The sequence below is a fragment of the Triturus cristatus genome, chromosome 9, assembly GCF_964204655.1.
Source record: "Triturus cristatus chromosome 9, aTriCri1.1, whole genome shotgun sequence".
Taxonomy (NCBI): domain Eukaryota; kingdom Metazoa; phylum Chordata; class Amphibia; order Caudata; family Salamandridae; genus Triturus; species Triturus cristatus.
In genome coordinates, this window is record NC_140592.1 from 212,592,104 (window position 1) to 212,607,094 (window position 14,991).

The 14,991-nt window shown below is 40.4% G+C and overlaps 1 protein-coding gene across 2 annotated transcripts in view; it reads left to right on the top strand.

The window, feature by feature from the left end:
• FAM3D (FAM3 metabolism regulating signaling molecule D) overlaps positions 1-14,991 on the top strand; it is a 517,653-nt gene that overhangs the window by 370,317 nt on the left and 132,345 nt on the right. For both annotated transcript variants that reach the window (XM_085624738.1, XM_085624737.1), the window contains one exon: positions 6,881-6,931. In XM_085624738.1, coding sequence (XP_085480864.1) covers positions 6,881-6,931 — 51 coding nt within the window. The remainder of the gene's footprint in view (positions 1-6,880; positions 6,932-14,991) is intronic.

The window sequence follows — 14,991 nt, forward strand, 5'->3', positions numbered from 1 at the left end:
AGCGTGTGTATGGTCCGTACCATGCATACCCCTACGGCATCACGACAATAGTGATACGGACCGTACACACTCTCTGAGAGCGTGTGTACGGCCCGTATCACTATAGTAATGGTGCCGTAGGAGTACGTGTGGTCCGGGCCGTACACACGCTCCGAGAGCATGTGTACAGTCCGTAACACGCGTACCCCTACGACACCACTACAATAGTGATACGGACCGTACACACGCACTGAGAGCGTGTGTACAGTCCGTACCACGTGTACTCCTACGGCCCCACTACAATAGTGATACGGACCGTACCCACGCTATGGATGTGTGAGTACGGTGCGTATCACTATTGTAGTGTTACCGCAGGGGTACGCGTACACAGCCACTTCCTTTGTTGCGGGACGCAGAGATTGGTGGACACACCCCCCGAAGTGACCAGACCCTGGAGGTAATGTATGTCCTCAATATTGTAGGTTTTAATTTGGGTAGGGTGTATGTTTCCTGCCCCTCACCCCCCCCCCCTTGGCCCCCGGGTGTTGTTCTCACCTTTTGCGGCGTGTGCGTTGGGTTCGGTGCACCAGGTTGTAGGCTAAGAGGGCCGGGATGACACGTAGGATGGGGTCCATGGCTGTCCGTCGCGTACCGGGGCTCCGTTTTCGCGTCGGACTCAGTTTTCCAGGAATTTTTGGCTGCCGTAAAAAAATAGCTGTGCGGAGTGACGTAGAGACGATTCATACTTGCTGGTCCGTAAAACGCTGCCTGACTCCGTACGGACGTCGCGTACGCGCTGTCCCGGATCAGACTCATTGGTATTTTTTAGCCGTACGGTGTTTTGTACGTTTCGTACGGAAATGGTATTTCTGTACGAATCGTACTTGCTGGATTGTACGGTGGATTTCCCGGGTACGAGTTGTACGGAGAATACGCTCCGTACGACGAATCGTACCCGGGTTTTACAGGATTGGAATCGGCACCTATGTTGTTGAATCTTGGATAAAAATGGTTCAAGTGTAAGAATAAAGAGAAAGGGGAAAGAAGGCATCATTGTTGGACGTCTCTGTGAAGAGGAAAGGGAGTAAAAATTAGGCCATTGACAAATATTGATGCTTTAGGAGATGAGTATAAAAGTGACACTAAATTAATGAAAAATTGCCCAACATTGAACTAAGTAAGAGTAGAAAAAATAAAGTTCCATGGCATGCGATCAAAATCTTTCTCAGTGTCCAACAAGTTAGCTGCTAGTGAATGTTTGTAGGCTTTGGTTTCGCTTAAGATGTCAAAAAGAGTCTAGTGTTGTCTGAAAGATGTCTGCCCTTACAAAAAACTGCTTTTTCCTCACCATTTAAATGTGGAAGTAGCGGGTCTGAGCGTAAAGAAAGAATTTTAGCAGCAAAGATCTTATAGTCCGAATTATTATACTATAATTTTCACACAATCTGTGGTCTTTTTTGTCTTTAGGAATAAGGCAAATTAAAGCATCTTAAAAGTTACCAGTAGCAATATTAGAAGAAGCAAAAATGTAAATAAGTAAAGTAACTTACGAAGTAGCTTTCTGGCGAAATGAAAATATAATTCGACAGGGAATCCATTGGGACAGGAGCTGTGCCCTTGTTGATATAATTGATTGCATTTTTCATGTCCTGAATAACAATGTTCTCAGCTAGGTGGGAAAAATCAGTACTTAAATCAAATTCTTAATGAATTGAAGATAGATATGAAGTAAATTAAGCCAAGATATTGTTGTCTTTAAAAATAGGATTAGAGTCCTCTCATAAAATAGTATCTATTTTGACTTGATCTTTCTTAACTTTAACATAGTTTGCTGAAAGTTTATCTGCCTTATTTTGACCATAACCATAGTATTTGGCACTGGATTTAGGAAGAAAATAGTCAGCATCTTCTGTAGAGAGTTTATTGAATTCAAATATAGCTTTTCAATTCATCTAAGCAGGACTTAGATTTGGAAGAAAAGTGGGAATGTTCTAGTGTTTTAAAGCGTTTCATGATATCCAAAGCTTTATTTGATTTTTGCTTGTCACATAAGTAATAATAATGAGCCTCATTACGATGCCAGCCGAATGAGTGTCCAACTGGTATCATAGCGGAAATGGAACCACCTGACAAGGAGTCTGTGGTCCTGCTACCATGATTTGAATGCGACCACCGAAAAGTGTATTTCTCCTATTGCAGCTTGAGCTGCGGGCCGCAGCACTAACCGCAATAGGAAAAATACACTTCCATTCACCACGAGGTAGGCACCATGATGCATGGATCTTTAGTGGGGCACCACAGGTGCACCCTAGGGCCCATAACAGAGGGCCACAGGGGACAGGGCCTCTTCTAGGGAGCCCCAAAAGACCCTTTTTGCCAGCCTTTTCATGGTGGCAGAACCGACATGAAAAGGCTGTTCGAAAGGTTCCATGTAGTCCCCACGGCAGTGCCTGAGAAGGCACCACCTCCAGTTTGGGGATTATGATCTGCTCATCCAGCCCGACGGGCTCCTTGAGCCTGTAGGAGGTGGAGTGTATTTCCCATGCAGGCATCGAACGAACCGCCTGTATCGTAATATGGTGGTCGGACCAATTCCTCAGATGTCGGGCGGACCACCACCAACGAGCTGCAATGAGACCAAAAGTCTCTAAAAAAAGCTTTAAAGGAGTCCCAAACATATTGATATGATATATTCGGGGATTCATTCAATGAAAAGAACTCAGATATAAAATAATCAAAATGCTGTGTAAAAGTAGTGTATAATAAAGAGAAGTATTAAATCTCCAGTGTCTTCTCTTTGGATGAGTGGGAAGGTGTTTAAGTCTAACAGAACCGGAGCAAGGTCTGAGATTAATATGGTATCCATATCAGCATGAATAACGTGTTAAGATAAATGCTTAAAGGCGAATATGTGGTCAATTTTGGATTGGGAAAAATAGACAGGGGAAAAGAAGGCGTACTCTCGAGAAAAGGGATTCCAAATACTCCAAGAATCTATAAGGGGTCTTTGGTGAATGGTTGAAGTGGATTGTTTGTGCATGGAAGAGAAAACAAAAGGAGTCTTGGAGGACCTATCCAAAAAAGGGAACATTACTAGGTTGCAATTGCCACAAAGATTAAAACAGTCATCAAAGGGAGACATCAATTTGTGAATATTATTGCAGCAGAATGATTTATCAAGTTGTGTGGAGCATGTATGTTAAAAATAGTAAGTGGTATGTTATTGATTGTTAATTTTGAAATAAGCTAGTAACCTCTCAATCTGGTCATGCTAGTTTCTTGACTTCTAGGTCAACAATATGGGTTTCTTGTAATAAACCTGTCAGCTTTTAATTTGGCTAAGTGACATTTGATGGGTGGATACAACCCTTTAACATTATACATCATTACACATTCATAGAGAACTATGCATAATGTAAATTAAGGGTGGGCATAATTCGTTGAGTACTACTACGTGGAATTCCACAAAGTTGAACAAAAACTTCTGCAACTTCCGTTCCGTCGGACTCCCAATTAATAAAACAGAAACCTCATACACTTAATAATGCGTAAGTGCATATAGTCATTTCACAAAAGTGAAAATTAAAATTTAGCAAGCAGTAAGAGAGGTGATGATTTTGGGATCCTCACTAACCTAGAGAGATAACCAAGCAGATGCCTTGAAAACAAAGAGCACATCTTGCTGAACGATTCGCTGGTGGTCCCATCCTCTTAGGACCCCCCAAGCACAGTTATGGGCAAAAGTACAATCCCAACCAAAGGCCCTGAAAAGCATTATGGGACAAGATTAGCAGTGGGCAGTGAATATTATAGTATCCAATATCAAAATAATTCTACAAAGAGCTGCAGTTCCACTAGTCGTTACTAGGTGTCCCTCACGAGTCAAATGCAAAAGCATTGAAACCCTTTCATGAAGCTGCAGTTCCACTATTCGTTAGTAGGTGTCCCTCATGAGTCAAATGTAAAAGCATTTAACTTGAGGGACACCTAGCAACGACTAGTTGAACTGCAGCTTAATGTCATAATTTCAATGCTTTTGCATTTGACTCGTGAGGGACACCTAGTAACGACTAGTTGAACTGCACCTCTTTGTAGAATTATTTTGATATTTGATACTGAATCGTTCAGCATGATATGCTTTTTGTGTTCAAGACATCTGCTCGGTCCTCCCCCTAGGTTAGGGGGGACCCCAAAATCATCACCTCTCTCATTGCCTGATATTTTTCATTTTCAAAGTTCACTTTTGTGAATTGGTTATATGATTTTTAGCATGTAAAGTTGCTTTATCAAAGCATTTGTGGGTGCAGTTTAGTAGCTGGCATCAAGTGTTTGCCTGAATTCCGTGGCAGCGGAGCGGAGAGCATTGCCCAGTGTTACTGTAAATAAAATACTCTCAGATATATGCTATGTAACCCTATACTCATAAAATAAAGAACTTTATACATGAAATTGCCAACATGAAGTAAAAGGGAAGAGAATAACATTTAAAAAGTGCAAGACCACTGAAGAAAATGAAGAGGACTAGAAAAAAGCAACAAATGAAAGAAAGAGAGAGAACGGAAGGAATAAGAAGAGCTCAATAAGAAAATAGAATAGAAAAGTAGGAGAATGTAACCATAATTGGGAGGACAGGAGGATACAAGTAACAAACCGGTAAGCAAACTAATGAGTGGGGGTAGTGAGGCCACCAGGAAGGGATAATCAAGACTACATATATAGATATGTAAATACAACCATGAGGGACATGAGGAGGATGGTACCTATGGGAGAAAGAGAAGACATACATTGTTATCGCACATGAGGTAAGTAAAACAAGAATGTGAATACCAAAACTTAATACCATGGGCTCATGTCATTTATAAATAACATACAGACACACCACAGGAGGAGTATTTTAGGATATGGAAATTAAGAGGTATCTGTAGCTTCAATTTTACATTTATCTATAAACTTCTGCAATGGAGAGGTACCCTCATACGTCCTCGTTTTATTTTCATATGTCACTTTAAAGATACATGGATGAAATAGGCCAAAATGGGCATCACAGGAGTGTAAGGCGCATGAGCTTTTTGTGTGTTCAAATGGGTAGATTCTGGCATATCCAATACTTTGAGAATGAATGACTGAAAAAATTAAATACGTTGAGCGCCTTCCACCCCCTCCTCAAGACTATAAATGCGGAGGTTGTTTTGTTCTCTAAATCTTCTGTCAATTTTTTAAGATGTGCCACTTCGTTTTGGAGAAGTTTAACGTCTTGGGCAGTGTCCCGTATGTCTCTGATCCATTGATACATGTCTCCAACTCTATTCTCAATTAAAGACCATTTGTCATCCAGGTGCTGATGTTTCTTATTGGGTCCTCCAAGTAAGGTTTTAAAGCTTTAATTTCCTCTAGAATGAGCTCAATGGAGAAAGAGGTGATAGTTTTAACAGCTGAGTGAGGATCTTTTTTCAGTCTTTTATTACTTGGTCGAGGAGTTGTCAGAGGAATTATGGAGACAATTTTAGTGGAGGATGGGAGAATGAAGAATTACCAGGATGGCATATTCTCATGAGGAGAGTACCAAGATCTTCCATTGCGGGGTCAAGAGTGGCGAAGGAGTTATTTGTGTCAATAGAATATTGTGCAGACAAGGATGTAACAGGTGTATTTAGTTTAAGGTTTCTGGTTATGGCCATATGGTTGAATAGGAGTCAGCGGGAAAAATCACCAACAACACCTGATGAATTTTATAAAAGAAGAGTTTAAGGCACACATTCCTGTACATTTCCACACTGTAAAAAATACTATGTATTCAAGCAGTTAGGAATTCAGTGAATAAATAATGCATTAGTAAAAGGAAGCAATACCAGAGATTCTCCCAAAAAGACCAAGTGGGCAGGATATGAAGCTTAGTTTTTGTGCTGAAAAAATGCAGGCTTACCTGTAGAGGCGCAATGTTTTGTGAGCCAACATTTACCTTAGCATTGTTACCAAAATTGTAGGCGCGACCGCACTGTCAGTGCTCATCCCGTCGTTTCACCCAAAGTCAGCTAGCACAAGAGGCAGACAGACTTGATTGAGCAGAAGGGGTTCTGCTATTCTCATGTCACTGTGGGTGTAGTCTTTGACAGGAAAGCTGACGGCCAGCTGGAAATATCCCCACAGATGCTCTGGAGCTCCTCATCAAGCAGTAATCCTCGTCAAGTGGCAAGCCACGCCCCCTTGCATTGTTAAGTTAAATATGCCATGTTTCTTCCTGGCTACCACTTTAGCATCACTGCCTATTGTGACATATGCCAAAGTTTGTAAAATTCTTTATCAACCAGGCCAGAGGTATAAACTGCAGTGTAAAAAAAATATATATAAAAATATATGTGCTGTTAGTAGTGCTCAAAGTCCTGGTAGCACACCCTGTGAACCGTGTCACATATATCACCATTCAAATCAAGAAACAAAACCTTACTGATAAGTCCTTGGGTTAGGAGCAACACCTACAGATCATACATATACTGTGCCTTTTCCCAAATGACGGAGTGTTCACTTGCCTGTGCTGGTGACAATACTTGGGTTAAATCGACCAGTGACTCCAACCAAAATGTTGATTTCTAGTTCACTGAAGTATTGAATCATTAATACATCCTCGGAGTGTGGCGTCCAGTTACCTCCTTTTCAGGTGCCATCAATATGCCATTTTTATGAACATAAACATATTAATTAATAGACTTAAGAAAACATCAAATTATTGGTATTTATTATTATTCAAAGTGGGGAATGATTATATAAAAACCTAACTAAGGTAAAGGATAGTTATTTCTAAAAGGAGAATGATGTGAGATTATGTGAGAAAATACTCCACATGCTGTTCTTTCATTGTGTTTTTTGTGTGTCAATGAATCATTTGCTTTGTATATCTTCACAGGATCCAATGGAGAGGTGATAAAAACTGGTTTCTTCGATATGTATTCTGGGGGTAAGTGTCTTACGAGCCATTATTTATGGGTGTGCTTGCTGCAGTTAGGAAGAGACATGCTAATGCAAACACCCCCCAAAGAGTAAGCCTGTTGCTATTCACAAACTGATATGATATGCTTTATTCGATACAAAAGATATATCATAAAAGCAGAGTCAATCCTTATACAATTCATAAAAACATGACATAAAACTAGCAATAGAAGTTCATTACAAATTTGCTATTTACAGAAGTAAAATTCAATTTGTAAAAAGATAAAAGATAGGGAGAGACCCATAAAATTTGAATATCATAAAAAGCAGTGCAGAGCGATATAATACAGAGCAATTCATACAAGCCTAACCCATATTTTTTGTTGCCAAAAACTTCGAGCGATTCACCCATGCACATCCCAGGTATTTAGCTACCCCACAGATCACAGTAAGGGAGGTAGTATCTGTTCTAAGGAGGGGTAAAACAGACAAATAATTTCTTGAGCCCAACAATATGCAAACAGGTTTTAGCCACTTACTTCATATGTGTCTGTATACTGGGCAGGCAAACATAAAATGGGCAATGGACTCTGTGCGAGCTCCACATCCTGGACATGGAGCTGCTACTGTTACTACTGCAGTTCGGTCGCTCCCCCTCCAGCTCGCTATTAGATCATTAATGGGGAGAGTTCCAATTCTCAGTTTCATGTACAGAGACCTATCTCTTGGAATTTGGATAAAATCAAGATATGCTTCCAATTTCCGAACAGGCTTGTGTTCGAGGAACCGCTCAGTGAGGGTTTCCCTGTCCGCACTGGTCGCTTGTACCACCTCCACCCAATTCCAGTAAGCCTTCTTTATATCCTGTTTAGGAGGCGGGGTCTGGTTAACCCATGCCTCCCCCAGACCTATATCAAATAGGAGACGCCTAAGGTTTAAAATCCATTTGACCCTCTGGCCTGTATCCGCTTTGATGACATCGCTAAAAGCTGCGGCATAGTTGGACAGTTCTGGGGTCGATCTAATACGGGCCCAAAATAGTAAAGGGCGGATGCGTACAATATCCTTGATGGAATGTCTGCCCAGATCTAAATACAGGGGCTTCAATGGAGTAGAGATTGGAAGGGAAACCAGACCTCTAAGAAATTTATTCTCCGATCTTACTAAGTCAGTGATGTTCTCAAAGCCCCATAATTCAGCCCCGTATAGGGCTGAGGGGAGTGCTTTACCTTCATAAACCACAAGGGCCGGGGATATTGGTTTGCTTACAGAGAGTTGTTGTTCTCTTAAGATCGCCCCGGATACCCGCTTGTGGTTTAAGAACATTTTTGCCAAATGGGAACTCCACTTCATTTCACTGGTGACATGGATGCCCAAATAACCAAAAGACTCAACTAAGTCTAGTGATATTCCATGGAGGGTGATGTTATTTCTAAACCGCTTCAAGGGGGATATAGTCATTAATTTTCACCAACTACACTTCTAAAGCTAGTACAGCCCTAATGGTGTCCAACAGTCACAAATGTACTCCAGCCCAGTCTTGGAGTAAGTCAAGCATCACACTTGGCCATTCACATGTACTGCAACACACTCCCATAGATAACAGTGGAGGTAGGGAAATAAAACAACAGCCAATGGAACTAATACTAAATGCTTTTAACATCAAAATCATATATATATTGAGTGACCAGAGATAGGGATTTTTGGCCCATAATTACTTTGCATCTGTATGACAAATGTCCACGAAACGTTTCAAACCTGATGTGCCCCTTTCATTCTTGGAGTTCTGAAAGTTTTGCAGCGTTTTGTAAAGGGGATAGAAAGGAAAACGGGGGGTCCGAAATCCAATGCGGGCATAGAATCCAATGCATTTTACAGAGACTTTTGTATTTTGCATAGAGCAAATACCGTCAGTCGGATTTTAATGAAATTAGTAGGGTAAGTATTTTATAAGTTTTAATTTACATATATCTGTGGCCTTGGTAGTACCGCTATACTTCTGAGGTATATAGTGATGACAAGTCATTAGCTGCTTCGCTAATGACTGCCTTTACAAAAGTTAAAGGCAGTTATTTTGTTTTCACGTATAGTTTCTCTGTGTTCTGTATTATGCTATTCAATGTAGGTAAGTATTAGGTTTGGTATTTTTCCCATGCCTATTACCACTTTTATAAAGTGGTAATAGGTTGGGAAAATAGTTCTAAGTATATATATATATATATATATAGCGCTCCGCTGCTGTTTCAAGGCAGAAAGGACCAGCACTCCCGTTGGTATTAAATCCAATTAGGATTTATTTCGTGCAACAAATAAACAAACAGACGCGTTTCAGCCGTAGCTTTCGTCAGTATATATATATATATATATATATTATCTACTGGCGGTCGCCAGTAGATAGTTATAGTTAGGACCGTGTTTCCATAGGAAATCTCAAAATTCTATTTTGAATAACTTTGGCGCCGGTTGACGAATCCTCGCGAAATTTTCAAAACTAATGGGGCGCTCCGTTCAGCTCCTACCCTGAAAGTCTCGGGGTGATTCGTCAAGCGGGGGCCGAGAAAAAAGGGGGGTCCCAAAACACGTTTTCCCCATGCATTTTTCCATAGGACCTTTAGACGCAGCTACAGCCCGAACGGCTGAACAGAATTACTTGAAATTTGGCAGAGAGGTAGCCATAAGGTCAAGGAAGTGCCTTTTGCAGGTCTGGTGTAAATCTGTTCAGTATTTCCTGAGAAAGTAGCATTTAAAAGCATATCAATATCTATACGCGCGCAGGGTGCGCGCACTGTGCAAGCCCTGTGCGCGCACCCTGCCGTGCGCGAGCGTAATTCTGATTGGTTGTTAGATGTCAGTAAACATTCGAATCGGTCGAAATCAGGAAGTGTCAGCCGCCATTTTGTCTGTCGCACTGAAAAGGAAAGGTGGAGAACGTGAATAGGGGGCAGAGTAGGGAGTTCTTGACCCCCAAGCCATTGTCAGGGGGTCACAGTAGGACCACGAAGGGCAAAAAAAATGATTTTAATTTTTTTTAAAAACATCGCGAGGTGCGCGCACTCTGCGCGCACCCGAAAAAAAATGTAAAAAAAATAGAAATAATAAACAAGTTTAAGTGTTTAGATATTAGGTGGCTCTAAAAAGAGCCCTTGTGTTCATTGAGTGTTTTTCGGTACCTACAAGTAGGCTTGGGTGGTAATTTGCAGAATTTCGGTAATTTCGCGTTCCGCGGAGAACGCAAAATTGCCCAAAATTCTGCATTCCGCGACTTCGCGAAATTTTTTCTTGTTCGCGTTCTCAAAATGCGTGTTCGCGAGATATTTCTCCCCAGCACGCAAACAGCAACTGTGAACAGGAAAAAAGCATCGCGAACAAGCAATTCTGAGTGTTCGCGGAATTTCTGCATGTTCGCGGATATTTTTTACCGTTTCGCGGAGATTTGCATAACGCGATTACGCAAATTCCGCCCACCCCTACCTACAAGTAAGTACCAATGCAGAGTCTAAAGTTCAAGAGGAAGACTCTGTTCCCTTTATCATTGAAATGTACACCGTCTCCTCTATAAATGTCTTGCATGTTGTAAGGCAAGTTGTTGTGGTATATAGAACCCATACCATAGTCTCTGAGGAAAGCAGAAACAGACTTATTGACGTGCTTTCTTGCTTTGTCAATTTGCGGACAAAATTGGTTGGACCAGTTCCACTTTTGCCTTTGGCATATATTAGAATATACAAAGGCAGTTTGTGGAAAAAGTGACATCAATTGCATAAAGGTGTCCTTAATAAGCATTTCCAGACCTACCCCAGTTAAAGTGCCTAGGTCATTTCCACCTCAGTGCACAATAATAAGGTTAGGCTGTGGGAGATGTAGAAAGGTTTTCACCAAAGGCATTAATTGGTGCCGCTTTAACCCTCTCTGACCAATCCATTTAATGTCTACATTTGGCAAAGCAAGGTCTTTGAAAATACCTCTTTTTTCTGCATACTTTTCACTCCAGAAGACATAGCTATGACCTACAATCCACACTGTGAACATCTTCCAAGGAGAACAGGATGCACTCAGGAGGTGTCTTTCAGTAGAATGGCAATATGAAAAGAAAGACAGTTGAAAAATGGAGGCATACATACTAAAAAGAACTGATTGGCTGAATCAAACCATTTTACAGTTAAAACTAGGCTGTATGTTTAGATTTTTACAAGCATGTTTTGTATTGGTTCAGAAAAATGTGTTCACACAGAACATTACTTTGGATTTGCTGTTAGGTTTGAAAAGTCAAGCACTCTTGCTCTTTTGATTAGAAACATTGTGTGCTGAACTTCTGACCTCTCTGCTCACACCAGTGTTCCATGACCTGTTGCTATGGTAGCAGGCAGAAGTCATGTTGGGGGAAGGGATGATTTGGAAAGGGGTTGAAAGTTGCAACCAATAGAAATGTGTGATTCCATTTGAAAAAATGTGGGAAGGACTGTGATTTTACATTAACATGTATATGTGTGAAAAAAGAGAGGGAAACATTGCCATTTACTGGTTGTGGTGAGAGGAGAGAGGTGTACAGCTCTGAGATTCTGGCTCTGATAATCTGCTGTTTGAGTGCCACATTTCTTTCTCAACTAACTAATTTTAAAGGTGCGTTATAAGTTTGAGAGGGGATGTATGTGGTGATTTTTGATATAAATATTAGAATTGTCATTCTTCTTTTAAAGTTGTGTTTTACATTTTGTGTTTTAGGAGATATTTAACTGTCTTGAACTTGTAAGATATTATGGAGTATGTCTTCACTGTAAGTTAAGGTGTACTGGTATCACTGAGGAATACTGTTTTGTGCCTAGAATCACATCATGAGTCTGTCTGCACACAGGATTTGTTGTCAGACATTTAATTTGTGTTGCTCTTGTTCTGTTAGCCTTGCACTCGCAGAAAAGGGGCAGTTTGTTTTTTTAAAGTGTGATGGTTAGCATTCAGCAGAATCAGTTACTCACAAAATGAGAGGCAAATGCAAACACATTTGAAAATAGCATGGTACATTTTCCTACCACTTTAAAAGTTGTGTTTTACATTTTATGTTAAGGAAGATATTTAAGTGCCTTGAACATGTTAGATATTATGGAGTATGTCTTCACTATAAGTTAAGGTGTACTGGTATCACCCAGGAATACTGTTTTCTGCCTAGAATCACACCATGAAACAGTGTGCACACAGGAATTGTTATCAGAGATTTAATTCATGTTGGTCTTGCTCTATTACCCTTGCACTTGCAGGAAAGGGGCAGCTTGTTTTTTGTAACACATGGTCATGGTGTCAAGGAGCTGTTAGGACATGTGCTCTTTTTTGCTTGTCTAAAATATAAGAAAAAAGTGTCAGGCTGTCACAGTAATTATCACTTACTCCACCACAGTACTAAATGTGCTTTCAAATTGCCAAACAAAATATCGCTTTGTGGTTAGAATCACACCATGAGTCTGTGTGCACACAGGAATTGTTGTCAGAGATTTTATTTGTGTTGCTGTTGTTTTGTAAAACTTGCACTTTTAAGAAAGGGCAGTTCATTTTCTTCAACTGTGTTGGTGAGCACTCAGCAGAAATCACTATCTCAAAAATAAGAGGCAAATGCAAACACATTTGAAAATAGCATGGTACATTTTCCTACCACTTTAAAAGTTGTGTTTTACATTTTATGTTAAGGAAGATATTTAAGTGCCTTGAACTTGAAAGATATTATGGAGTATGTCTTCACCATAAGTTAAGATGTACTGGTATCACCCAGGAATACTGTTTTGTGCCTAGAATCACATCATGAGACAACATGCACACAGGAATTGTTGTCAGAGATTTAATTTGTGTTGCTGTTGTTCTGTAAAACTTGCACTTTCAGGAAAGGGCCTGGTATCACCCAGGAATACTGTTTTGTGCCTAGAATCACACCATGAGACAGTGTGCACACAGGAATTGTTGTCAGAGATTTAATTTGTGTTGCTGTTGTTCTGTAAAACTTGCACTCGCAGGAAAAGGGCAGCTTGTTTTCTTAAAGTGTGATGGCTAGCACTCAGCCGAAATCATGATCTCACAAATGAGAGGCAAATGCTAACACATTTGAAATCAACAGGGTAGATTTTCCTTCCAATCTTGTAATGGGTGAGGTAGTTCCTACATGTACAAAACTCCAATTAACCTTTACCAAACATGTACTCTTACACTCATATCTGCAGTCTTCATGCAGTTGTAAAAGTCTCCATGCAGATCTCTCTTGCAACTGACAATACACAGTCTCCAGAAACACACTCTTTGCACACATGCAGCAGCTTCTCCTACACTCCCATGCATAATACTCAGCTCTGTGTTGTGTTTCAGATAGCAGTGTATAATGCAAACACATTCAACGTCACCAAGGCTCATTTCCTTTGCTCTACTCTAATCACTCACCCTGTAACACATGCTGATGGTCTCAAGTAGCTGTTAGGACATGTGCTCTTTTTTGCCTCTCTAAAATATAAGGGAAATGTGTGAGGCTGTCACAGTAATTATCACTTGCTCCATCCACAGTACTAAATGTGCTTTCAAATTGCCAAAGGAAATATCGTGTTCTGCCTAGAATCACACCATGAGTCTGTGTGCACACAGGAATTGTTGTCAGAGATTTAATTTGTGTTGCTGTTGTTCTGTAAAACTTGCACTTTCAGGAAAGGGCCAGCTTGTTTTCTTCAAATGTGTTGGTTAGCACTCAGCAGAAATCACTATCAAAAAAATGAGAGGCAAATGGTAACATATTTCAAATCAACAAGGTAGATTTTTCATCAAATCTTGCAATGGCTGAGGTAGTTCCTACATGTTCAAAACTCAAATTAACCCTTACCACACATGTACTCTTACACACATATCTGCAGTCTTCATGCAGTTGAAAAAGTCTCCATGCAGATCTCTCTTGCAACTGACAATACACAGTCTCCAGAAACACACTCTTTGCACACATGCAGCAGCTTCTCCTACACTCCCATGCATAATACTCAGCTCTGTGTTGTGTTTCAGATAGAAGTGTATAATGCAAACACATTCAACGTCACCAAGGCTCATTTCCTTTGCTCTACTCTAATCACTCACCCTGTAACACATGCTGATGGTCTCAAGTAGCTGTTAGGACATGTGCTCTTTTTTGCCTCTCTAAAATATAAGGGAAATGTGTGAGGCTGTCACAGTAATTATCACTTGCTCCATCCACAGTACTAAATGTGCTTTCAAATTGCCAAAGGAAATATCATTTTCTGCCTAGAATCACACCATGAGTCTGTGTGCACACAGGAATTGTTGTCAGAGATTTAATTTGTGTTGCTTTTGTTCTGTAAAACTTGCTCTTTCAGGAAAGGGCCAGCTTGTTTTCTTCAACTGTGATGGTTAGCACTCAGCAGAAATCACTATCTCACAAATGAGAGGCAAATGCTAACACATTTGAAAACCACAGGGTAGATTTACCATCAAATCTTGCAATGGCGGAGGTAGTTCCTACATGTTCAAAACTCAAATTAACCCTTACCACACATCTACTCTTATACGCATGTCTGCACTCTTCATGCAGTTGTGCAAGTTTCCATGCAGATCTCTCTTGCAACTGACAATACACAGTCTCCAGAAACACACTTTTTGCACACACGCAGCAGCTTCTCCTACACTCCCGTGCGTACTACTCAGCTGTATGTGGTGTTTCAGATAGCAGTGTGTAACGCAAACAGATTCAATGTCACTAAGGCTCATTTCCTTTGCTCTAGTTTAATCACTCACCCTGTAACACATGGTCATGGTCTCAAATAGGTGTAAGGACATGTGCTCTTTTCTGCTTCTCTAAAATATAAGAAAAATGTGTCAGGCTGTCATAGTAATTATCATTTGCTCCTCAACAGTAGTAAATGTGGTTTCAAATTACCAATCAAATATCGTTTTCTGCCTAGAATCACACCATGAGTCTGTGTGCACACAGGAATTGTTGTCAGAGATTTAATTCATGTTTCTCTTGTTTTGTAAGACTTGGACTCGTAGGAAAGGATCAGCTCATGTGATAGGATTTGAAAAGTTGAAGAAAAAAATTGTAATGAATTAAAATTACAT